This window comes from Canis lupus, chromosome 12, assembly GCF_011100685.1.
Source record: "Canis lupus familiaris isolate Mischka breed German Shepherd chromosome 12, alternate assembly UU_Cfam_GSD_1.0, whole genome shotgun sequence".
NCBI lineage: Eukaryota > Metazoa > Chordata > Mammalia > Carnivora > Canidae > Canis > Canis lupus.
Window position 1 is genome coordinate 15,871,148 of NC_049233.1, and position 25,390 is coordinate 15,896,537.

At 34.1% G+C, this 25,390-nt stretch overlaps 1 protein-coding gene across 2 annotated transcripts in view; it reads left to right on the forward strand.

Annotated features, from left to right (window-relative positions):
* CD2AP (CD2 associated protein) overlaps positions 1-25,390 on the forward strand; it is a 146,056-nt gene that overhangs the window by 81,489 nt on the left and 39,177 nt on the right. For both annotated transcript variants that reach the window (XM_038554264.1, XM_038554266.1), the window contains exons 6-11: positions 10,494-10,681; positions 13,127-13,205; positions 13,596-13,690; positions 14,952-15,056; positions 20,922-20,958; positions 22,955-23,017. In XM_038554264.1, the coding sequence (XP_038410192.1) occupies positions 10,494-10,681; positions 13,127-13,205; positions 13,596-13,690; positions 14,952-15,056; positions 20,922-20,958; positions 22,955-23,017 (567 nt within the window). The remainder of the gene's footprint in view (positions 1-10,493; positions 10,682-13,126; positions 13,206-13,595; positions 13,691-14,951; positions 15,057-20,921; positions 20,959-22,954; positions 23,018-25,390) is intronic.

A 25,390-nucleotide genomic window follows, 5' to 3' on the forward strand; every position in this document is an offset into this window, starting at 1 on the left:
AGTACTTCCACTTGGTTTACATGTTTTGCTTTAATGATATTCCATGTTCTCCATTTAGTTTAATAGTGACCTTGGATTACTTTCATTAAGTGCTTTGTATTTTCATCAAATTTCTACTTTGTGGGTGCTTGGGTGGCTCAGTGGTTGAGCATCTGCCTTTGGCTCAGGTCGTGACCTGGGGTCCTGGGATCGAGTTCCACATCGGGCTCCCCGCAAGGAGCCTCTTCTCCCTCTGCCTGTGTCTTTGCCTCTCTCTCTGTGTCTTTCATGAATAAATAAGTAAATTCTTTAAAAAAAATAAAAGTTTCTATGTTGTATTACTTTTCTTTAGCACCCAGTATAGCTCACATAAAGATTCTTGGTTTGTTTTTTTTCCCTCAACAATTTTATTTTGGGACTTTTGGTTTTAAGTGATTTTATATAGAGGTACAAGCCATCAAATGGCTTTTGTTAAAGAGATTTAATGAAAAAGGAGAAAGAATTTTAGGCCTAATAGGAAGACTTGCTTTTTATGTTACTTGACCGACAGGGGCATGTAAAAATGTAGATAGAATTTTCCTACAAGCTTAAAAATTCAAGGACAGTCTGACAGATACATTAAAGTATATAGGCATAAAAATGTTAGGAATACCATACAGGTAAGATTTCTGTTTTGTCTGATTACAAAACCTCATTCTTGGCTGCTTCCCCATATACTGCTCTTCCTTTCTCTCCTCCTCCTTCTCCGCCCATTCTTCCTTGTAGTGGTTAAGACATTTTCCTTTTTATATTTCTTCTATGTGATCATGCTCTCTCTCTTACTTGGATGGTGCTCAGCAATACATCTTTAAACTCCTTAAAAATAGTAGATACTGAACCAGACACTGTTAAGTACTTATAGGAGTCAGTTTAGTCCTCACAGCAATCCTATGAAGAATCCTGTTTTATAGGTAAGGAAATTGGGCACATACAGTGAAAGAGGTGATATGAATCAAGAAGGTTTGACTCTAGAGTTCATGTGCTTTATTACTACACTATACTGCCTTCCAACCATTGATTTAATAATCATTATAGTAGTTTTAACAATTTTCAATGAGCTGTAAGTAACCTATCTATTAGTATTTAGATATTTTTAATATCTAGCCATTTATTTTAATGGTATGTTTTAATGACTCCAGTAAAGTTTATAGTCACTAAATCTAAAAGAAAATTTTCGTTTTTTTTTTTCTTGAAAATTTTCGTTTTATGGAATCATACCTTAAAATAATTTGATGAAGTTGCCTTTATTTTTGCGTGGCTTATTAATATATATTGTTTCACTTTAAAAGGCTGCTCTGTGGGCAGCCCGGGTGGCTCAGCGATTTCGTGTCGCCTTCCGCCCGGGGCATGATCCTGGGGATCCAGAATCGAGTCCCGTGTCGGGCTCCCTGTGTGGAGCCTGCTTCTCCCTCTGCCTGTGTCTCTGACTTTCTCTCTCTCTCTCTCTCTCTCTCTCTCTGTCTCTGAATAAATAAATAAAATCTTAAAAAAAAAAAAAACTTCTCAGGTTAGGTACCTCATACACTCTTCTACATTTATCTGACAAGCTGGTTGTTGAAGATGTATATTACAATATTTAGGCCGCAGTTCAGCAGTGAGGAAGTAAGACAGTGTAGAATTACCTGCCCACCAAACTGGGAAATTGAATAAATTATAGAAAACAAATGTTTTCAGACAATAGGCAGCACAGGAACGAGTTACTTGAGAAAAGGTGAAACAAGGAAAATCTTTTCCTGGATTTCTACCAGGAGGAAATTTTTAGACTGCAGTGCAGGAAGGGTAAATGTCAGCAGAAGATTGTCAGTTTTGTTGAGGATTTAGAGTTGAGTTCAAAGAAGCCAAAGTAGTCAGAATTGTGAGCTGCTCACCGAGAGAGAGAGAGAGAGAGAGAGAGAGAGAGAGAGACGTTTCAGCAATGTGATTAGGGGATTGCCTTGAGTGTTTGGCTGAATATCTGCGAATGCATGGAGTGAAACCGATGAGCTTAGACATGAACAGTTCATGAAGAAAAATAAATCACTGGGATTAAAATGAATAGTTCTTGGTGCTTATGCAGGGTCAAGAATTGTTTGAACTCTGGCTTTGAGAGACTTCATTAAATACATTGGACAATTCAGTGGAAGGGTGAAGTGAGGGTAGATTGGCATTCAAGTGGAAGCTATTCTAGTTTTACCCTGAGAAAGCTTCACACTAATATGCAGGTACTTAACCTGTTTGCTAGAAAAAAATCAGCACTCTTGAATTCAGGGTTTCTCAGCCTTGTCACTAGTCATATTTGGGCAGGATAACTCCTTGCTTTGGGCTCGTCTTAAGTATATTTTCAAATTTCATATTGATAGCATTTAATTATTCTGTAGTTGAGATTGCCAATTTATATGCAAAATTTTAAATGTGAAGTAAAGCAATTGAGGAAAAAAAAAGAAAAACCTTATTACAACTATAGGGTCTCTGCCACCACACAATGCCTTTGTTGTTAGGAAGAGGTAAGAGTGGGGGAGGAAACAAGCTTTTCCAAATGGTTACCATGGAAAACACATGCTATGCAGAGGTTAAACAAATGATTACCAAATCTCCACTTTCTTTGCTCAATTTAGGAAGTTAATATCTATCTCAAAGTTTGGGGCATTATTTTTCCTTGTCTGGTATGGTCAAATTCTTGTGCTTTCACTTTTTCTCATTTTGTGGTCTCTAAGTACAGAGAAGGCACTACCCAATAGGGAAATGGCCACCCAATGAGGCTGGCATCTGGGATTATGGGAAGGCTTATTATCAGAATAAAAACTCCTGATTTATTAAAATTCATAATGAGTTTTATAGAATAGTACAGCATTTCCCTTCAAGCTACCAAATCTCCATTTATTCCTATTATATTCATTTATTTGTTTTTTTTTTTTTTAATTTTTATTTATTTATGATAGTCACACAGAGAGAGAGAGGCAGAGACATAGGCAGAGGGAGAAGCAGGCTCCATGCACCGGGAGCCCGACGTGGGATTCGATCCCGGGTCTCCAGAATCGTGCCCTGGGCCAAAGGCAGGCGCTAAACCGCTGCGCCACCCAGGGATCCCTATATTCATTTATTTGTACTTAGAGTTGCTAAGTACTAGACCTATATGTATCAATATTGGTGAGCTGGAAAACACATTGAATTAAAACGATAAGTTGTAGAGCCCTGTGCACAGTATGATACCATTTAAGCAAATTTTTAAGAATCAAAATAATATATATTTTTTGATAAATGCCTATATATGCAAAAACCAGAAAAATACATACACAAAGCTCATAATAATGTTTACCTCTAGTGAGAATAAATGAGATCAGAATGGCAACACTGTGGTCAGTGTGAGCTTGACATTATCTGTAATACTCTAATTTTTATGGCAATGAATTCCTATACTCGTCTTGCTTTGGGGTCTGTCCAGTGCATATAGACTGTTTATAAACATCTCTGTTCTAAATCCATTAGATATCAGTTGCACCCTTCAGTTATAATAACTAAAATTGTTTCCAGACGTTCTACATATCCCTTGGGGGATAAGAGTACACCAGGTTGAGAATCACTGTTTTTTAAATTTTTATGTTTAAAATTTTTAAATTTTCTAGTGGGGAGTAGGTGGCAGAGGGAGAGTGAGAGAGAGACTCTTAAGTAGGCTCCATGTCCAGAGCAGAGGTCAATCCCACAGCTCTGAGATCATGACCAAGTTGGATGCTTAACCAACTGAGCCACTGTTTTTTAAAGGATTACAAGATTTAGCACTCAACATTAAATAAAATGAATTACTATCTGTATATCAAGAAGTAGCAAAATGTGACCCACAATTTGGAAGAAAAATTAGTTGATAGAAAGTGGATCAGAAATGAGGAATTGGCAACAAAGATATTAAAATAACTATTAATAAAACTGTTCAGTATGCCCAAGGATGTAAGGGAAAATATGAAGAATGAAATAAACAGAAGATATAAAAAAAAGAATCAAATGAAACTAATTACAAGAAATGAAAAACACAGTATCTGAAAAGAATTCCTTCTCGTGGAATTTTAACAGTAATCTAGAGAATGAAGACAAAATAATTGAACTTGAACACATAGCAATAGACTCCAAAAATGAAACACTAAGAGGAAAAAGACTGCAGAAAATTTGGGATAATTTTAAATAGTCTAACATGTAGCTAGAGTTACAGAAAAAGAGTAGAGAAAAGGTGGTCAGGAAAAATAGTTGAAGAAAAAATGTTAAAGTAGGGCATGGCAGCCTGGGTGGCTCAGTGGTTTAGCGCCGCCTTCAGGCCAGGGTGTGATCCTGGAGACCCAGGATTGAGTCCCAAGTCGGGCTCCCTGCATGGAGCCTGCTTCTCCCTCTGCCCTGTGTCTGTGCCCCTCTCTCAGTGTGTCTCTCATGAACGAATAAATAAAATCTTTTTTTGTTTTTAAAGAGTGTTGAAATATGTCCAGATTTGATGTAAACTATAAATCCACAGATTCAAATAAGATAAAGATACACACACACACAGGGCTTGCAATGGTATACCATAATTAAGTGCTGAAAATAAACAGTAAAGTGAAAAGTCTCAGGAGTTAGTGGAAAAAGGACACTTCAAATAGAGAAAAATTGAGATAAAAACCACATACAATCATCAGAAACTAAGTATGGCAGAAGACAATGGAATCTTTGAAGTGCTAAAACAAGAAAAGCGGTCAACTCAGAATTCTGGTTTTGTGAAAATATTCTTCAGAATAAAGGTGAGAAAAAAGTTTTCAGGCAAGCAATAATAGAAAATTCATTGCTAGCAAACCTGCAGCACTCTAAAGAATTAAAGTTCTACAGGAAGAAAGCAAAATGATACTAGGTAGAAACTTGTATTTAAGTGGAATGAAGAGTGATAGAAATATAGGTAAATATGTGGGTAAGTATAAAACACTTTTCCATTTTAAAAATTTTTAAATGATAATGTATTAAAATAATGTATTATGGGAAATATAGCTTATGTAGAAGTAAAATGTATGGTAACAGTAGATATAAACACAGAAGAGATGAAATGGAAATGCATCCATTGCAAGGCTGTTACATGTGAAGTGGTATAATCTTATTTGAATGTAGATTTTGGTGAGTTAATGATGCATATTGTAAGGCTAGAGCAACTCTTAAGAAAATAAAACAATAATAGTTAATAAGTTAATAATAAAAAATGCTAAAAAAAATACTTAGAGACATCAAATACAAAAATCAACTCAAGATGGATTAAAGTCTTGAACAATTGCCTAAAAGCATAAAACTCCTAGAAGCAAACATAGGTGTAAGCTCCTTGACATCAGTTTTGGAGATGATTTTTTGGAACTGACTCCAGAAGCAAATGCAGCAAGAGCAAAAAATAAACAAATAGGACTACGTCAAACTCAAAAGCTTCTCCACAGAAAGGAAACCCATCAACAATGAAAAGGCAGAGTATGGAACAGGAGAAAATATGTGCAAATCACATATTTATATTTGTTCCTTTGTCCCATATATCTTATAAGGGGTTAATATCCATAATATATAAAGAACTTACCCAACTCAAAAACGTGATTAACAAATGAACAGAGGATCCGAATAGGTATTTTTTTCAAAAAGAATGATATGCAGATGGCCAAAAAATACATGAAAAGGTGCTCAACGTCACTAATATTCAGAGAAATGCAAACCAGAACCATAATGAGATAACACCTCACACCTGTAGGAATAGCTATTATCAAGAAAACAAGAAGTGCTTGAGGATATGGAGAAAAGGGAACCGTCCTGTACTGTTGGTAGGAATGTAAATTGGTGCAGCCACTAATGAAGATAGTATGGAGGTTCCTCAGAAAATTAGAACTACCAGGTAATCCAGCAATTCCATTGTCTGGTCATTTACCTAAAGAAAAGGAATACACTGATTTGAAAAGAAATCTACACCCTTGTGTTCATGGCAGCATTGTTTATACAATGGATAAAAAAAAAGTTTTATAAATATGCACAATGGGATATTATTCAGCCATAGAATAGAAGGAAATCCTTGCCATTTGCCTCAACATGGAAGGACCGTGAGGACATTATAAGTGAAATAAGTCAGACAGAGAAAGACAAATACTGTATGATCTCATTTAGATGTGGAATTTAAAAACAACTGAACTTAGGGATACAGAGAACACAGTGATGGTTGCCAGAAGCAAATGGTATGGGATGGGTAGAATGAATAAAGGTGGTCAAAAGGCACAAACTTTCAGGTTATAAATAACTTCTGGGGATGTAATGTATAGCATAGTGACTATAGTTAATAAAACTGTATTGTATATTTGAAAAGTCATAGAAAAATAGATCTTAAAAGTTCTCATAAGAAAAATATTTTGTAACTGTATGGTGATGGATATTAACTAATTAGACTGTGGTAATCATTTCATAGTATATATACACATTAGTAATCGTTATTTGTATACCCAAAACTAGTATACTATGTCAATTAAAAAAAAGGGGGGGGGGATATAGCAGAGGCCACTGTCTTTATGTGCACACATGAGGAACGGCCATGTGAGGGTATAGTGAGAGGCAGCCATCTGTAAGCCACAAAGAGAGATTTCACCACAACCCAACATGCTGCCATTCTGATCTTGAGCTTCTGAAAAAATAATGTCTGTTGTTAAAGCCAAAAGATAAAAAAGAAAAAGGAACAAAGATCATCTGTGTAAATAGAAACAAATAGCAAGATCATGGATTTAAACCACATCAGTGATTACATTAAATTTAAATGGTCTGGGGGTGCTTGGGTGTCTCATTCATTGTGTCTGACTCCTGATTTCAGCTCAGGTCTTGATCTAGGATTGTGAGTTGAAGCAATCATATTGAGCCCTACAGTGGATATGGAGCCCACTTAAAAAAAAATTAAATGATCTGAAAACTCTTAATTGAAAGGCCAATTGACTGGATAATGTGTGGCCTACTAGAAACTTGCTTGAAATATTAAGATACAGGTTAAATGAAAGGAAAAGGGTGTTGTGTGCAAAGCATAAGCAATTTAGAATGGTTACATTAATATCAGTGTACTTTAGGAAAAAAATTCCAGGAATAAAAGGAACATTTCATAATGATGGAATCAATTCATAAAAATTATATAATAGTTCTAAATATGTATAACCTAATTTTATTCCTTTTCATGGTATAACTTTGAAGTTCATGAGACAGAAACTGCCAGAATTGAAAGAAACAAGCAAATTCACACATAGATTTGAACATCCTTCTCTCATTTATTGATAGAATTAGTGGACAAAAAAATTAGCAAGGATGTAGAAGACTCAAGTGATCAAATAAGTGGATCTAATTTATATTTATGAAATTGTTAACCCACCAACAGTAGAATATACATTCTTTTGAAGAGTACATAGAATATTTACCAGGTAGACTCTTAATCTTTGGGCATCAAACAAGTCTCAGAAATTTAAAAGGTTTACAGTCCTATACAGGAGGTTTTGTGACTCCAGGGGAAATATTTTAGTAATAAATACTTGGGAAATTCTCAGTTACTTGGAAATTAAGCAATACTTATAAATAATCAGTGGATCAAAGAAGAAATTAGGGGGGAAATTAAACTGATTTTTCAAGAAAGAAAATGGAAATAACAATCAAAATTTGTGGAATGCAGGTAAAACAGCACCTGTACTTTCAGTGCTAATACTAGAGTAGAAGTCAGTAATCTTAAGTTTTTATATTTGAAATCAGTAAAAAAAGAGCAGACCTAAAATAATTAGAAGGCAGGAAATGAGAGCAAAAAACTATGAAATAAAAAACAGACAACTTTAAAGAAAATCAAGTTCAACAGTTGAGTTTTTTGAAAAGGTATAAAATTGATAAAGCTCTAATGTTGCTCAAGAAAAAAGGAAAAAAATATTACCGATAATCAGACATGAAGTGTCTGAGTAACAACCAGATATGAATAATCACTACAGATCAGACCTCAGAGGGATAATGAAAAAATATACTCATAAATTTGATGATTTAGATGTATACATTCCTTGAACAGTACACCTACCAAAATAGAAATAGAATAGTCTGAATAGCACATGAAAAAATTTGAATTCATTATCAAAAGTCTTCACACAAAATACTGTTGAATTCTATTAAGGATTTAATCTTACACAGTTTTTCAGATTTCTTAGGTTTGTATGACTTTGATATAAAAATCTGATGAAGTCATGAAAAAATGAATTACAAATCATTATCTCATGAGCATAAACAGAAATCAAAACAAAACATTAGCACATCAAGTCCAGCAAAATATGTTAAGGTTATACATTATGATTAATGGGATTTATCCCTTTGGTTCAAAAGCAAAATATGTAAAGGTTATACATTATAGTTAATGAGGTTTATCCCATGGATTTAAAAGTTAACAGTGTAAATAATAGTCATCTCAGTAGGTACAGAAAGAGAACTTTGTGTATTCTTTTTTTTTTTTTTTTTTAATTTATTCCTGAGAGACATAGAGGCAGAGACACAGGCAAAGGGAGAAGCAGGCTCCGTGCAGAAAGCCCAATGTGGAACTCGATCCTGGAATTCCGGGATCACGCCCTAGCCAAAGGCATACACTTAACAATTGAGCCACCCAGGCATCCCAGAGAATTTTGTGTATTCAACACTTAATTTCACTAAAAAAGCTCCATAAGAGCAACAGAAGGGAACTTTCTAAATTGGACAAAGCTCATCTGTGAAAACCGGCAGTTAACATTCTTAATGCTAGAGAAATAGTCTGTAAATGGAATACCAATCAGCAATAAAAAGAAGTGGAGTATGAATACATGGAACAGCATGAGTATATTTTACACATTCTGCTTAGCAAAAGAAGCAGACAGGAGACTTACGTGTGTGATTAAGTTTATTTGAAACTCTGAAAGATACTTGTGACAATGAAAATCAAGGTGTGTATGAGTGTCCATTTGGGTTGACAGAAGTATTCTGCATCTTGATTGTTGTGGTTCCATAATGCATACATTTCTCAAAAATTACTGGAATATCCATGTAAAAGTGGTTTATTTTATTGTACATAAACATTCTAATAGACTAAAAATATATTACAAAAAATGTGGCTTAAGCTAATATTGAAAGTGGTTAGAATAGATTATTTGTTAGCATTACATTTAATAAAAGTTCCTTTTAATTCTCAAATGTTTCAGATGTGTGATTGGAGGCTTTTGATTCAATAATAATTTATTACAATAATATTTAAACCACAATTATAGTTTATAAAATAGTAATTTAATAATTCATTAATAATCTAATTAATAATTTAAAATATTTGGTTCTGAGATCATCTAGAATTCAGTTCAAATGTTGGCTTTGTTGCTTAGTACCTCTATGGCTTTGGAAAACTTCTTAACATTTCTTTGTGCAGTTATTTTCACAATGAGGAATAGTAGTTCTTAATGTTTGAGTGGTTATGTAAGTTAAATATAATTCATGTACAGTGCTTAGCAAGTGCCTGGTATAGATTAAGCCCTGAATAAATGTAGCTACCATTTTTATTAATTGCCTTGTTATTTTTACTGTTAAACTTCAACAGATTTTGTTAGTTCAGTGAACTCATATCATATGTTTTTCCCTACCCGCCAACCCCATTCTGAAATGTTTCTGGAATTTTCTTGGGTGATATACTTTGGAACTTTTTTTCTTAGATTTAAGGCCCTTTGAGAATCTGATAAGAGCTAATGCTGCTTTTACCCAGAAAAATAAAGTGAAAAAAATACCCATACAGTTTTCCATGGTTTGTTCATAAACTCGTTAAAGCCTAGAAATAAGATCCATTGCTACTAATAAGCAAGATTGTAGAAACAGCTTTCTTACTCATATAATATTAAATTTCTTTTAAAAGTTTTTTATGATTTAAATTTTGATTGCTTCAAATTTAGACATGTTTATTTCATGTATGAGTTAAAATGATCTTAAACTTTTAGAAATAAAATAGACTTTAAAGAAAACATTTGCTGATATTACTAGTTGTTATATTTGGAAACTCCCCTACTTTGATCAGATTGAATCCTATTTTTAGTATATGTGCTGCCAAAGTGAGCACAATCAGACTGAATCCTATAACTTTCAGAAATGGTTAATTTTCTCTCTAATGTTTTGATCTTACATTGTGTCATGTTATCCAAGAGCTGTGAATTTTGACATGCTTTTATCAAATGCATAATATGTGTGTATAATATATATGTATAATATGACTATAAAATGACTTCCTGGATTTCTTAATTAACATCTTATTAATTAAATATATCTAAAATTGTTACCATTCTAAACAATATCCAAAAAAATCAGTTTAAGTGAATTTTACTTTTTTGGATATTTTAGTGCTCCCATCATTTAATTTTTTCTTTTTATTTTACCATTTTTAATTAGGAGGTATACATAAATACTCTGGAAGGGAATATCAAGATCTTTGTGATTCTACATTCTTCAAAAACAAATTATTCTTTCAGAAACGGTTTTTACTGGGCCTACCTCACCTTTACCGTCTCCGGGGAATGGGAATGAAACTGCACCTGGATCAGTTACACAGCCAAAGAAAATTCGAGGAATTGGATTTGGAGATATTTTTAAAGAAGGCTCTGTGAAACTTAGAACAAGAACATCTGGTAGTGAAATAGAAGAGAAGAAAACGGAAAAGGTAGTAATAATGAACTTTACTTAGATTAACTGCACTCATTAAGGATTTTTTTTTAAGATTTTATTTATTTATGCATGAGAGACACAGAGAGAGAAGCAGAGACACAGGCAGAGGGAGAAGCAGGCCCCATGCAGGGAGCCTGACGTGGGACTCAGGATCACACCTTGGGCTGAAGGCGGCGCTAAACCGCTGAGCCACCCAGGCTACCCTCATTAAGGATTTTTTTTAACATGTAAAAGTCAGTTTACAACTCTGTTTTATTTCCTTTTTTGAGATTGCTAATAATTGGTTATGAATGAGAAGGCTTAGAAACTGTTTGCAACCATATAGAGATTACTTTAATGTTTTACAAAATGAGAACATTTCCTGGTAAATTTAACGTGAACTCTCGTAATGGAAGCTTTAGAGTTTTTGGTTATCATAGGTAAAAGTAGAAAAGACAATTTTTTTGTTTTGCCTTTTAAAAGCTAAAGTTACTTTTTTTTAAAATTTGAAGTAGGTCTAATGGGTCATTTTAAAATGGATTCATAAATAAATAAATAAATAAATAAATAAATAAATAAATAAATAAATAAATAAAATGGATTCACAATGAAATACTAAGTTAATTCCACTCTACTTAACTTTCCTCCGATTGTCAGCAATGGTGAAATCTGCTAATCTCCCTCTCAAAATGTATGGAAAAAATTATTTTTCATTAGCATTTCACTGGCATTGTGAAATAAATCAAAATGAATGTACCATAAATTAAGACATGTAATAACAGATTTATTTTATTTTTTACCACTTGGTGAGATCCTTATTTATTTATTTTTTCCTTCCAAATTAATAACAGATTTTAAAATAAATGCATTAAGTCTTTGTTTTGGGAGAAAATAGCTGCAGTTTCTACAACATTAATTGCAAAGCTATTGTTTCTGAAGTTCACACCTTAGAGATACAGACGAGTACCTACTTCAGTTAGTAGTTTTTTCCATTGACTTTTGGGTATTGTTTCATTTTAGTTCTCAGTTGTGTCTATATTTAACTCTTAAAAGAGTTTAAAGTATTTGGGTATTTGCTTGCCTAATTCAGCTGTATTTCATTTATAAGATTGTTTTGGTTAGTGAAATACATTCTTAATTTTTCTTCTAAGGTGGTTAGTTTCAACATATTTTTTTCTTTCCCAGCTTGTTACATAGTTTTTCATGTAATAATGTTTTGGATTCAGGAAAGAGAATTTGTACTTTCTACCCTACCCTTTCCTAGATCTGAGACTGTCTGACAATTAGATTATGGGGCTTAATTGATTCTTGGTTTTAAAGGTAAAGATTGGAATTCTTGTGGTTTTTGGAATGGTGCTGTATAGCAATATAACAGCCAGGAATGTTGGAGAACCAGTGTTTGCATTATGATAGACACTAGATAATCTGGGGCTCTTTTCAAACTCTGAAGCTTATGGTTTATATAATAACTTTATTTCATTAATGATTACACTAGTATTCTTTCAAATGTCACTTAAAATGTTCACTACTCAAGAGTTATTAGAGGTGGTCTCAGGGTCACCCTTATATGATGGCCTGGTGAGCCTTGCTTTGATCATTGATCTGGGAATGGACAAAGTAGAGAGCACATTTGCTATATTTGTAGGTAACATCAGGTTGGAAGAAATGATGGTTAGAATTGGGGGAGAAATTAAAGGGAGTATCTTAAAAGATAAGCAGAACACAGAGTGATAGGTAGTTGGTACATTTAGATTTTTAAATAATGACAGCTAAGGTCAAATGTAATGTTATTTCTGGGAAGAGAAGTCCAGGAAAACACTAGTATGACGGACTTAGTCAATTACAATGTAATATTTTCTACTATAGTTATAGGGTTTGTAACATTATCTAGGCTTTTCATTCAGATAGCAACAATGAAGAAATAATAAAGACTTTCTTTTCCTTCCCTAGGTCATCCTAAGGAAGTTTATTAGTACTGTTGTTTAAGAGCCACTTTCTGAAGTCAGACTTTTTAGGTTCCAATCTGGGCTCCACTACTAAATTATTGTTACTGCTTATTCATCTATGAAAGAAGCGAGTAATAAAGCTTACTTTATTCAGATTGCTTTGAGGATTAGGTTATAATATATGTAAATGTTTAGCTCAGAGATTGGTATTCAGTGCATTTTCAGATGCTATTATTTTTATTTATTTTAGAGGTTTAAAATTAAATCACATTATTATGGGTAGCAAACAATGTGTATTATCCTTAAGATAGGGAGTTTTTAAAATGTGAAGTTCTGAGCTATCATTTAAGTAGCTTTTGTTATCTTTATCTTTTTCATTACAGAGTTTTCAGTTACATTACTAACCTGGCTACAGGTCATTAGAGAAAGCTGCCTAACTGCAAATGGAAATTTTATTTAACAATATTATCTTAATTCTCACCTAAAATATTTGATACCTTCCTTTTCTATTCCAGCCCTTAATTATACAGTCAGTAGGATCCAAAACACAGAGTCTGGATGCAACAAAAACAGACACGGAAAATAAAAGTAAAGGTAGGTTTTTGGATAAAATTTTCATACTGGGAATGAAGCATGCTCAAATATGTTGGATTTTTTTAAGATGTTTGTTAAAACTACTATTTGATCAGAGTATTAGATCCTAGGATATGTAAGCACTACAGGGTCAAAGACTGTAGAGTGCTTTGTTCACCTGTGTATCCCCCTGCAGTTAGAACTGTGCCTAGAACATAGTAAACACCTGGTAACTATTTGAGTGCACAGATTAATGAAATTGTTACTTAATTCAAAGTTTATAGTGTTGACCGAAATTATTAATTCATCTTTAATACTTCTGTATATTTTTTTACACAAAGTGGATGCTTAATAAGTACTGTTTAAAGAATCAATTTATTTAAACTAAGTTATTTACATTCTTTATTTTAGCAAAGGAATATTGTAGAACATTATTTGCCTATGAAGGTACTAATGAAGACGAGCTTTCTTTTAAAGAGGGAGAGATAATTCACTTAATAAGTAAGGTAAGATATTTCTCAGTTTTTCAGTGCATTGATTTATTTTATTCATTCTTAATACTCTTCCTACAATGTGTAAGCTATAGAGGAGCTGGAACTTTGTCTTGTTTCTGTGTCCTGAGAGCCTGGCACATTGTAAGTGCTCAGAAAGGCTTTTTTGAGCAAATTTTTATTGTCTGTCTTTATAATAATTGATATATAGGGGATTATTTTTAACATAATATGTGTTTTTTCTCTAACTCCTCCAGGTTTCTATTCTCACTTCCTGGTTCACCTCATTAAATTTTTTCCCCCATCTAATGTTTGTTGTTTATAATATAAAAAGAAAAAGAGGGATGCCTGGGTGGCTTAGCGGTTGAGTGTCTGTGTTTGGCTCAGGGCGTGATCCCGTGCTCCTGGGATCGAGTCCAACATCAGGCTCCCTGTATGAAGCCTGCTTCTCTCTCTGCCTCTGTCTCTGCCTGCCTCTCTCTCTGTCTCTCATGAATAAATAAAATCTTTAAAAAAAAAGATATTTAGAAGAAAAATAATGAAACAATTTAAATTCCATCATATATAAATATTTATAAAACCATAACTGTGGAAAGTGATACAGCTTTTCAAAGAATGAAGTAGTTTTATAACTTGGGATGGATTATGGCAAAAGAAAAAACCCAGGAATATTTGGGTCTGGGCAGAATCCTGTAACTATTTGTAATAGGAGAAAACTATAAATATTTTGGTTTTGTTATAACACATATAGAATAATTTCTGAAAATTTTCTCCTTGTTTTAAATTGACTTTGTTATAAGTGGTTTAGTGTATGTAATTTTTAATATCCATACAGTTTTGGACTGATAATATCCAATTTCTCATGGAAGGGGGGATATCTGGAAAGAATTGTAGAATATCTTGTTAAATTTTAAAGCAAATGAATAATGTGATTATTTTTTGGTATATAAAGTGTTAAGAATGTCCAGTAAGATACAGTTTAGAAAGTCATGTTCTCTCTTCATCCTCCTCTCCTACTTTGCTTTTTCCATTCTCTTCTCCTTGTAAACTGAATTTTAAAATTCACTTGACTTATTTTAAAAACGAAACCAATTTTATAAGTACTGCTGGAAGTAATATGTGAGTAATGTTTGCTTTAAGGAGGACTTTATAATCTGTTTAGCCTTTTTTTTCCCCTTGTAAAACCAATGGAATTCAATATTTTCCTATTGTAAACTTTTTTTCTTATTTAAAGATAACCCCTATTATTTTAATCATTCTTCATTTTGCACTATAGGAGACTGGAGAAGCTGGCTGGTGGAAGGGTGAACTTAATGGTAAAGAAGGAGTATTTCCAGATAATTTTGCTATTCAGATACATGAACTGGATAAAGACTTTCCAGTAAGCTTTTACTTTTCAAAAATGGTAATAGTTTAATGAACCTTTTGCTAATATTTCCTTAAAAACAGTTTTTTTTGCATTGTTATTGAATAACTTTATGAGGGGGTTTCCACTTTTTTTTATTGAGGTAAGATTGATTTGAACTGTAGTAAAACAAAATATTTCAGTTCTGTACTTTATTTCTGGTTTTCTTTCCCCACTGACGATTTTGAAAAGTAACCTTAGACTTAATTATTTTATTATAATCAAAAGAAAAAGTCTTCCATACTAGTTAGACAAATTAACATGTGCCTAGAAGAAATTATACTTTCAAAATCTTACTTTAAGCTACTGTTGATTTTACAATATTTCTCTGTCATGAATTTTTGGGAGGGTAAGAAGCAATCTGCCTTCTTACAGGATTTAAGTCCTATATCTCACTTCTGACATAAAGTGAATAAAGTGATGCTGAATCATTCATCAGTGACTTTTTGCTTTTCTGCAACTTGATCCCTTTTTACCCCATAGAAGGATGGACCTCATTGAGGATTGATTGAATGATTGAAGTATAATTGACATACAGTATCCTATTGGTTTTAGGTGCTATAGATCATAGTGATTAGGTATTTTTATACATTACAAATGGTGGGCAGCCCGGGTGGCTCAGCGGTTTAGCGCTGCCTTCAGCCCAGGGCCTGATCCTGGAGACCCGGGATCGAGTCCCACGTCGGGCATCCTGAATGGAGCCTGCTTCTCCCTCTGCCTCTCTCTCTCTCTCTCTCTCTCTTTCTTTCTGTGTGTGTGTGTGTCTGTCATGAATAAATAAAATATTAAACAAAATAAAAATAAAGAAAAATGGCAATATGGGGAATAAGATGATGATCTGATGTATGTGGCTAGTTTGGAAACATCTTAGTGATTTCATGTTTTTTAAATATAGTCTTTTTCTAGAAGAATACGGATTTTGTGTGTTTTTTTTTTTTTAAGAGGGAGGGGAGGGAGAGAGAGATAATCTTTTTTTAAGGTTTGTTTATTTATTTATTTATTTCAGAGTTAGAGTAGAGGGGGCAGAGGGATGGGAGAGGTAGAAAGAATCTGAAGCAGACTTCCCTCTGAATACAGAGCCCCACTCGTAGCTAGATCCCAGTTCCATGAGATCAGGACCTGAGTTGAAACCAAGAGTCTGACACTTAACTGACTGAACCACACAGGTTCCTCCAGGAGAGAGAATATTAAGAATTGGATGCTTAACTGGCTGAGCCACCCAGGTGCCCCAAGTGCTGATTTTGTTTTTAAATCTGTTGATATTCCACTGTTCCTGTAAGAATTGTTTTTTTAATGCTCCTTTATATATCTGTGATGTCATTTGTAACTTCTCCTATTTCATTCCTTGTGTATTTATTTGGGTCCTCTTTTATTTTTGATGATTTTTAACTAGATTTATTGACTTCGCTTACTAGCCTTTCAGTAATCAGTTTTAGTTTCATTGATCTGGTCTGTTGTTTCTTTTTTATCTATTTTGTTTATATCTGTTCTGTTGTTGTTTTTCTACTAACTTTGCATGGTGGTTTTTTTTTTTTTTTCCCTAGTTCCTTTAGGTGTAAATTTAGGTTGTTTTTTTGGGAATTTTTTTATTTCTTGAGGTGGGCTCTGTATTGCTACAAACTTGCTTGTTAGAATTGCTTTTTCTGTGTTCCTAGATTTGGAAAGTTATGTTTCAATTTTCATTTATCTCAACATTTTTTTTTTGTTTTCTCTTTGATTTCTTTGTTGACCCATGATTGTTTAGTAGCATTGTTTAGTTTCTCCGTGTTTGTGTTTTTTTTTTCCAGTTTTCTTGCAATTAATTTCTAATTTTATACTGTTGGGGCTGGAAAAGATACCTTTAATGATTTCAGTATTCTGGAATATTTTGAGATTTATTTCATTGTGGCCTAACATCTGGAGACTGTTCATGTGCACTTGAAAAGAAAGTGTTCTCTGTAGTTTATGAGTTTTATAACCTATTTAGTATGATGAGTATTGCTACATAAGCTTTTTTTTTTGTTTCCATTTGCATGAAATATCTTTTCCATCCCTTTACCTTCAGTCTGTGTGTCTTTAGATCTGAAGTCAGTCTTTGTAGGCAGCGTATAGATGGGTCTTGGTTTTCTTTTTATCCATTCATCCAGTGTCTTTTATTGGAACATTTAATTTACATTTAAAGTAATTGTTTATAGGTATGTACTTCTTGCCATTTTAATTGTTTTCTGTTTGTTTTTGTAGTTTTTCTCTGTTCATTTCTTTTCTTCCCTTCGTTTGTGGTTTGATAGTTTCCTTATATGTTATATTTGGACTTCTTTCTCTTTATTTTTTGTGTTTCTTCTCTAGGCTTTTAGTTTGTAGTTACTTTGAGGTTCCTGTGTATTGACATATATATATATATATATATTATATATATCAGTCTATTTTAATCCAATATTTGCTTTAGGTTAAATGTATTTATAGAAATAACCTTTTACCCTCCACCTGATCCATGTTTTAACGTTTTGATGTTTCACTTTACATCTTTTTATTTTGTGTGTCCCTTAAGTACTTACTATAGTTATAGTTAATTTTACTGTTTTTGTTTTTTAATTTTTATACTGCTTAAGTGACTGATTTACTGCCTTTACTATATATTTACTTTCATCAGTGAGATTTTTTCTTTCATATATTTGTTTTATTTGTAGTTATGGTCTTTTTTTTTTCTGCTTAAGGAAGACTCTTTAAGATTTCTTGTAAGATTTTTAGTAGTGATGAACATCTTTAGTTTTTGCTTGTCTGGGAAACTCTCTCTTTTCTTCAGTTGTGAATAATTTTGCCTTGTAAAGTATTCTTGATTGTGGGCTTTGTCTTTCAGGTCTTTAAATATATCCTGTCACTCTCTTCTTGAAACAGAAGTTTCTGCTGAAAAATTAGCTGATATCTTATGGAGTTTCACTTATATGTGACTGTTTCTCTTTTGCTACCTTTAAGATTTTATCTTTAAGTTTTACCATTTTAATTATGATATATATTTGTGTGACTCTCTTTGGTTTCATCTTGTTTGGAATTCTCTTTTCTTCCTGGACATGGATGTCTTTCATTTACTAGATTAAGAACATTTGTAGCCATTATTTCTTCATACAGATTTTGTTTCTTTTTTTCTCCATATGAAATCCCTATAATTTGAATGTTAGTACACTTAATGTTATTTCTGAGGTCTCTTAACCTATGTCATTTTTTAAAATTCTTTATTCTTTTGCTATTCTGATTGGGTGATTTTCAGTATTCTTTCTGCATTGGAGTGATCCATTCTTCTTTATCCTCTAATCTCTTGTTGATGCCCTCTGATACCAGTTATTGAAATTTTCAGCTCTGTGACGGACCTTCCTTCCTTCACATGGAGCAGGGGTGTAGGAGGGACAGAGGGAAAGAATCTAAAGCAGGCTTACTGCCCAATGCAGAGCCTGACAGAAGGCTTGATCTCATGACCCTGAGATCGTGCCCTGAGCTTCGCTCAAAACTTGTATGCTTAACTGACTGAGTCATCCAGGCACCCCTTTTTGATACTTTCTTATATATCCTACATGTATAAGTTTGTTTTTTGTTTTTTTTTGTTTTTGTTTTTGTTTTGTTTTGTTTTCTGTATTCCTTCATTCTCCCTAGTTCGGTGAGCATCTTCATGACCATTACTTTGAACTGTTTATCAAGTAAACTACTTATCTGTCTTAGGTTTTTTTTTCTGAGGTTTTATCTTGTTCTCTTGTTTTGAACATCTGTCTCCTTATATTGTTTGTCTTTGTGTTTGTATTTATATATTTGGTGGAATAGCTACCTCTTGGTCTTGAAAGAATGGCCTTATGTAGGAATGTCCCCTTTGTTGACTGTGTGTATCAGGAGGATTTGGCTGGGCAGCTCGATCTGGAGTAAACATGGGTTGGGGGTGCTTTGGGGCTTGCTATACCAGGGCACTTTGGCAGGATGGCTGGGGCTAGAGTTAGCCTGGGCTCCTTGGTGGATGACTTGAGCAGCTGTAGGCATTAGAGGGATTCCAGTATACTCTGTGCCAGGGCAATGCTGGTGGGAGAACTTGAACTGCTCCCTGCAGGCCTGAGCTAGAGCTTCCAAGGCTACCTTACCGTGATGGCTAGAGCTGGGGGACCACCTTTGTGGGCATCTGAAATTGTTTTGGGCTTAGGGCCCCAGACTTGCTGGGCAGTCTTAGCAAGCCAGCTAAGGGTGCCTAGATTCTTCTCATTAGTACTGTCAAGTGTGGGTATGGGGAACTTGCAGGCATCTTTGACCTTGGTAAGAGTTCGAACAGTTCCTTCATTTGGCAGACTCTCTAGAGTTAGTAAATGGATTTTCTCCACTTATAGTCTAGTAGCCGTTTAAATTACTGTTTTGTTTCTGTGCCCCAGGGCAGGTGAGTCTGCTTCAGACCCTCAGTGATATCCCTCCCTACTGCAGATTCTTGCATTTGGGACGTGGTTTGTGTTGTTACCTTGTCTGCTACTGTTCTCTGTGTGGTCCCTCTGTTGTTTGTTGTCCAGAAGCTATTCAGTCCACCCTCACTTTTTCATGAGGAAAGGCTCTATATGTAGGTGTAGATTTATTGTGTCCATGGGAGGAGTTCAGTTCAGTCTTCCTATGCCTTCATCTTGGACTGCATCCTCTTTGCTACTTTTGTAATTGAATCAGAGAGCAGACACCCAGAGCAAGACAGTCTACCATATTTTGTTTAAGCCAATGTAGAAATTTCTAACCTTTGCGTAAGTAAATTATTAGAGGTTACTCTATGGGTTAATGCTGTCTGAGGCCTTTCTTTAGCTAGATTTCATTTAGTATTTATTCAGCCTTCAGAGTGCTTTATTTTTGTACACAATGAACAAATTATTTGGGGGGATTTTATTCAGTCTTTATAAAGCATTGACTATCAGTTATTTTTAATTTGCACATTCACATGCTTAGAAATGTCTCAAGTTTCTTAAGTCATTAAATTAAGTTTTAAAAATGAATGAATGCTGGGATGCCTGAGTGGTTTAGTCAGTTAAGTGTCTGACTTTTGGTTTCAGCTCAGGTGATGATCTCAGGATTGTAAGATCCAGCCCTGTGTGGGGCTCCATGTTAGCTGTGGAGTCTAAGATTCTCTCTCTCCCTCTACCCTACTTCAACCCTACTCTTTCTTTAAAAAAAAAAATAAATAAATAAAAATGCTTAAAACCCAAGAAATTTGAATGAATTGAGGAAAAACAGACCTTTTCATTTTTTTAAAGGTTTTATTTATTTGTGTGCCCATGCAAATGGGGGAGGGAGAGGGATAAGCAGACTCCACTCTGAGTATGGAGCCCTAGGTGGGGCTCAGTTTCACGACCCTGATATCCTGATGCACGTGTACCGCAGACCTTTTCTTTAAATCTTCTCTTTGAGAGTTCCAAAGAATTGAGTTTATAAGCTGGATATATTTATTAGGTACTCTTTTTTTCTTTAATTCGGTCTTGCTCTCTTCCTTTTCCTGCCACCTCTCCTTGCCTCCAGTACTCAGTTGTTAAAGAGAGGTAAAATTGTGCCTAGGAATCTTAAAGTAAGGGAGGCAGTAGTGAATATTTTTGATCATCATTAAGATATTTTGGGGTTTATCAAACTCACTCGAATGAGCTTTGACATATTTGAATTTTGATCAAGAAGGTATTTGTTCTAATAGAATATTTTTTTGTCAGTGCCTTTTGGTTGTTAAGACTTTACTGTTTTATAATTTTTGGTAGGGATGAGATGAGGACAACTATTCCTACAATTTAGATTGTTAATGATCAGAATTTATGTTAAGTATAAATATGTAACATGTAAGTGTTCAATGTATCTTCACCATTGTTATTTTAATAGAAACCAAAGAAACCACCACCTCCTGCTAAAGGTCCAGGTATGTAAGAAACACATTATTCAGTTTGCTGTTTTTCATATTTTTAAGTTATAAAATGGTGAAATTTGTTTTAAGTATAAACTACTCATTAATATTAGCAAAAATCATATATGGTTAATATGTATCAATTTCAGAAATAAATGGGGCAGCCTGGGTGGCTCAGTGGTTTAGCGCCACCTTGGGCCCAGATTGTGATCCTGGAGACCCAGGATCCAGTCCCACGTCGGGCTCCCTGCAGGGAGCCTGCTTCTTTCTCTGTCTCTCTTGCTGTGTCTCTCATGAATAAATAAATAAAATGTTTTTTAAAAAAAATTTCAGAAATAAATGAAAACGATGTGTTCATATGTATTAATGTTAGTATTTTTAAAGTATAAACTATAAAAGGATCTTAAAAATAATTTGGATGCTTTAGTTAAAACTTGTCATTTCTAATTAAGAAAATCGACAAAGTTTAAATGTATTTAGATAGAATACTTAATATACTCACCTAGCCAATTAATTATTCTGCCTTTTTACATTAAATCCATATATTAGGGACGCCTGGGTGGCTCAGTGGTGAGCACCTCCCTTCGGATCAAGGGCATGATCCTGGAGTCCTGGGATAGAGTCCCACATCGGGCTCCCTGCTTGGAGCCTGCTTCTCTCTCTGCCTATGTCTCTGCCTCTCTTTCTGTGTGTGTCTCTTATGAGTAAATAAATAAAATCTAAAAAAAAAAAAATGTATATATATATGTGTGTATATATATATGTGTGTGTGTATATATATATGTGTATATATATATATATAAAGAAACCCATATATTAATGTCTCATTTAAATACTAATTTGTATTTTTCAGAGAGTGTGCTAAGGGTTATAAGCAAACTAGAAGAGTTTTTATTTTTTTTAAGCAGTTGCAAATATTATGGTATTTTTTTTATGGTATTCTTAGAAGAGTTTTCCAGAATTAGTTTTATAATCTGGATCTTTGTCTCTTTCTGTAAATTTTAGCCCCTAATTTCTGATTTTTACAAATGAAGTACAATTATTTTTCTTGAAAGATTTGTTTTAAAATAATACAAATCCTTCCCTGCTCCCAGGCTTTCAGCTTTGTATTCGCTGACCTAATCCCAGAACGAATAAAGCATAAGTTAAAAGTCATTTTTATAGAAGTAGGCATTGAAGGCTTTTTAGTAACTAGTCATTTGGGGGCTTTTAAAATTTAACTAAAGTTAAATAAAATAAAAAATTGAATTCCACCATCATAGTAGTAACATTTCAAGTCTTCATACTCAATATTAGCACCAAAATAGAGTATTTCCATCACTGTGGAAAGTTCTACTGGAGAGTGGTGTTGTGGAGGATATGAACACCTTCATTTGACAGAGAAGGAACTGAGACTACAAAGTAATAGCGTGGTAGGTGTAGGATTAGATATTTAGCCTACTGATTTTGGTACATTGTTCCTCTGTTAAGCCATCTTTTCCTCTGATTTTTTTTAATTTTTATTTATTTTTATTTTTTAAATATTTTATTTATTTATTCATGAGAGACACAGAGAGAGAGAGAGAGAGAGAAAGAGAAAGAGGTAGAGACACAGGCAGAGGGAGAAGCAGGTTCCATGCAGGGAGCCTCATGTGGAACTTGATCCCAGGATCAGGCCCTGGACTGAAGGTGGCGCTAAACTGCTGAGCCACCTGGGCTGCCCACTCTGATGTTATCTTTAAACTAACCTTTACTGGGGGCAGCCCAGGTGGCTCAGCGGTTTAGCGCTTGCCTTTGGTCTATGGTGTGATCCTGGAGACCTGGGATCAAATCCCACATCGGGCTCCCTGCATGGAGCCTGCTTCTCCCTCTCTGCCTGTGTCTCTGCCTCTCTCTCTCTGTGTCTCTCGTGAATAAATAAATAAAATCTTTAAAAAAATAAATAAATAAACTAACCTTTACTGTTTTAATAGAATTATCTTTGTGCTTTGAGACTATTATTTTTAAATACTAACTTTGTTTTTTTCCCTAGCTCCAAAACCTGAGCTAATAGCTACAGAGAAGAAGTATTTTCCTATAAAGCCAGAAGAAAAAGGTGAGACTAATTCTTCCACTTTCAGAAAAATAATTCTTTCTTTTGTTGTCATTGTAAACAATGAACTTTCTCCACACTGAATGATTTTTTTTTTTTTAACATTTATTTTTATTTTTATTTATTTATGATAGTCACAGAGAGAGAGAGAGAGAGGCAGAGACATAGGCAGAGGGAGAAGCAGGCTCCATGCACCGAGAGCCCGATGTGGGATTCGATCCCGGGTCTCCAGGATTGCGCCCTGGGCCAAAGGCAGGCGCTAAACCGCTGCGCCACCCAGGGATCCCACACACTGAATGATTTTTAACAGCCATTTGGTATTAAGCAACATTTGGAGTTTTCTGGGAGGAATTAGTTTGTCAAGATTGATAGGAAATTGAGATTTTTCTCAAACTGTTATTGATTTACATTCATTAAAAAGTTCTGTCATTACTTCAGCAGGAATGTAGTGTTTCATTATAGCTGTTTCAAGTAATGTAGAAGAAAACTAAGTATTAAATACTTATACTTAATTTTTTTGGAGTCCGAATTAAATTAAAATTTTTTGGGGGGTGAGTTCTAACCTCAAAAACATGGACATCATTTGTTAGGTGTTATCTAATTTTCACTGCCTGTATTTGTCATATAAACTTGGAAAGTTATTCCAAGGTACACATGTATTTTGTTAAAAACATCATTTTGTTTTGTTATTAACTTGGAGAAAATAAGTACTTCTCTTCATGCAGAAGGATCTGAAGTGAGTTCTATCTAGTATATTAGGTTATATATAGAGTTGATCCTTGAGCAGCATGGATTTGAACTGCAGAGGTCCACTTGTACATGAATTTTTCCCCCTAAGTATGATACAGCACTGTAAATGTATTTTTCTTATGATTTTATTATTGACCTTTTATTTAAAAAATAACCTTTTCTTTAGCTTACTGTATTAGAGGATATAATACACATAATATACAATACATGTGTTAATTCACTATGTTATTGGTAAGGCCTTCTAGCTAACAGTAGGCTTTCAGTTAAGTTTTTGGGGAGTCAGAAGTTATATTCAAATTTTCAACTGTGTGGGAGATTGGTGCCCCTAACTCCCTGTGTTTTTCAAGGGTCAGCTGTATAAACAATAACTTGAACATGGTCCTAGAGTGCTTCTGTTTCTGCTGCCAGTATTGTTTCTGCCTATCCTTGCGTGTGGTCTACAGTGTTCCCTTATTCTCTTAACTGATTTCTCTCACTTTAGTCCCTTGTCTGCCTTATATTTCATATTGTTGCCAGGTTCATTTTTTTTAATAAACTATTTTTTTAGAACAGTTTTAGATTGACAACAAAATCGAGCAGAAAGTATAGACAGTTGCTGTATATTACTTGCCCCACACATGTACTGTGTCCCCCACTATCAACATCCTGAACCAGAACGGACCTCCACTGACATATCATCACCCGGAGTCCATAGTTTATATTAGGGTTCATTTCTGGTATTGTATATTTTATGAGTTTGGACCAATCAATAATTTGACCAATGTGTAATGTAATATCTTACAAAATATGTCTTACTGCTGTTAAGAATTTTCTTTGCACTGTCATTTCATTCTTCCCTTCCCTCAGCCCCTGGCAACCATTGATCTTTTATTATCTCCCTAGTGTTGCCTTTCTCAGAATGTCGTATGGTTGGAATCATGCAGTATATAGCTTATGCGCTTTGTAGTATGTATTTAAACTTGCTCCATGTCTTCATGACTTAATAGCTGATTTCTCTTTAGTGCTGAGTAATAGTCCATTGACTATAGTGCAGTTTATCCAGATTCACCTTTTGAAGGACATCCTGGTTGTTTCCAAACTTTGTTAGGTACGAATAAAGCTACTTACTAGAAATAAACATCCTTGCCCAGGTATTTGGTGTACATATATATTTAGTTCACCTGGGTAATTAACCAAGGAGTCTGATTGCTGGGATTAAGAGGATATTGTGTAAGAAACTTTCAAATTGTATTCCACATTGTGCCATTTTGCATTCTCATCAACAGTGAATGAGAACTCCTGTGTTCCTTATCCTGACCAGCTTTTGGTGTTTTTGGGAACTGAACCCCAAATTACAACTTTGTATCATCTTTTTCTTCCATTTACTAAATAGAGTAATCATACTCTTTTCCCTATGTCATGTATGTTCATAACTTTCTCTCTCTCTCAATATCTGTGCCCAGCATAGGTTATATTCTTTTTTCTGTACATTTGAGAACTTTTTGTTTTACAAAAACCATTTGTGCTTCAAAATATTTCTTAACCTCAGATGTAATATGGTTATTGTTAGGTCCAAATCTTGGATCAGTTTATTTGTATCTTTTGTACTTGAAAGACATTCTATAAAGATATGTGGAACCAAATGTA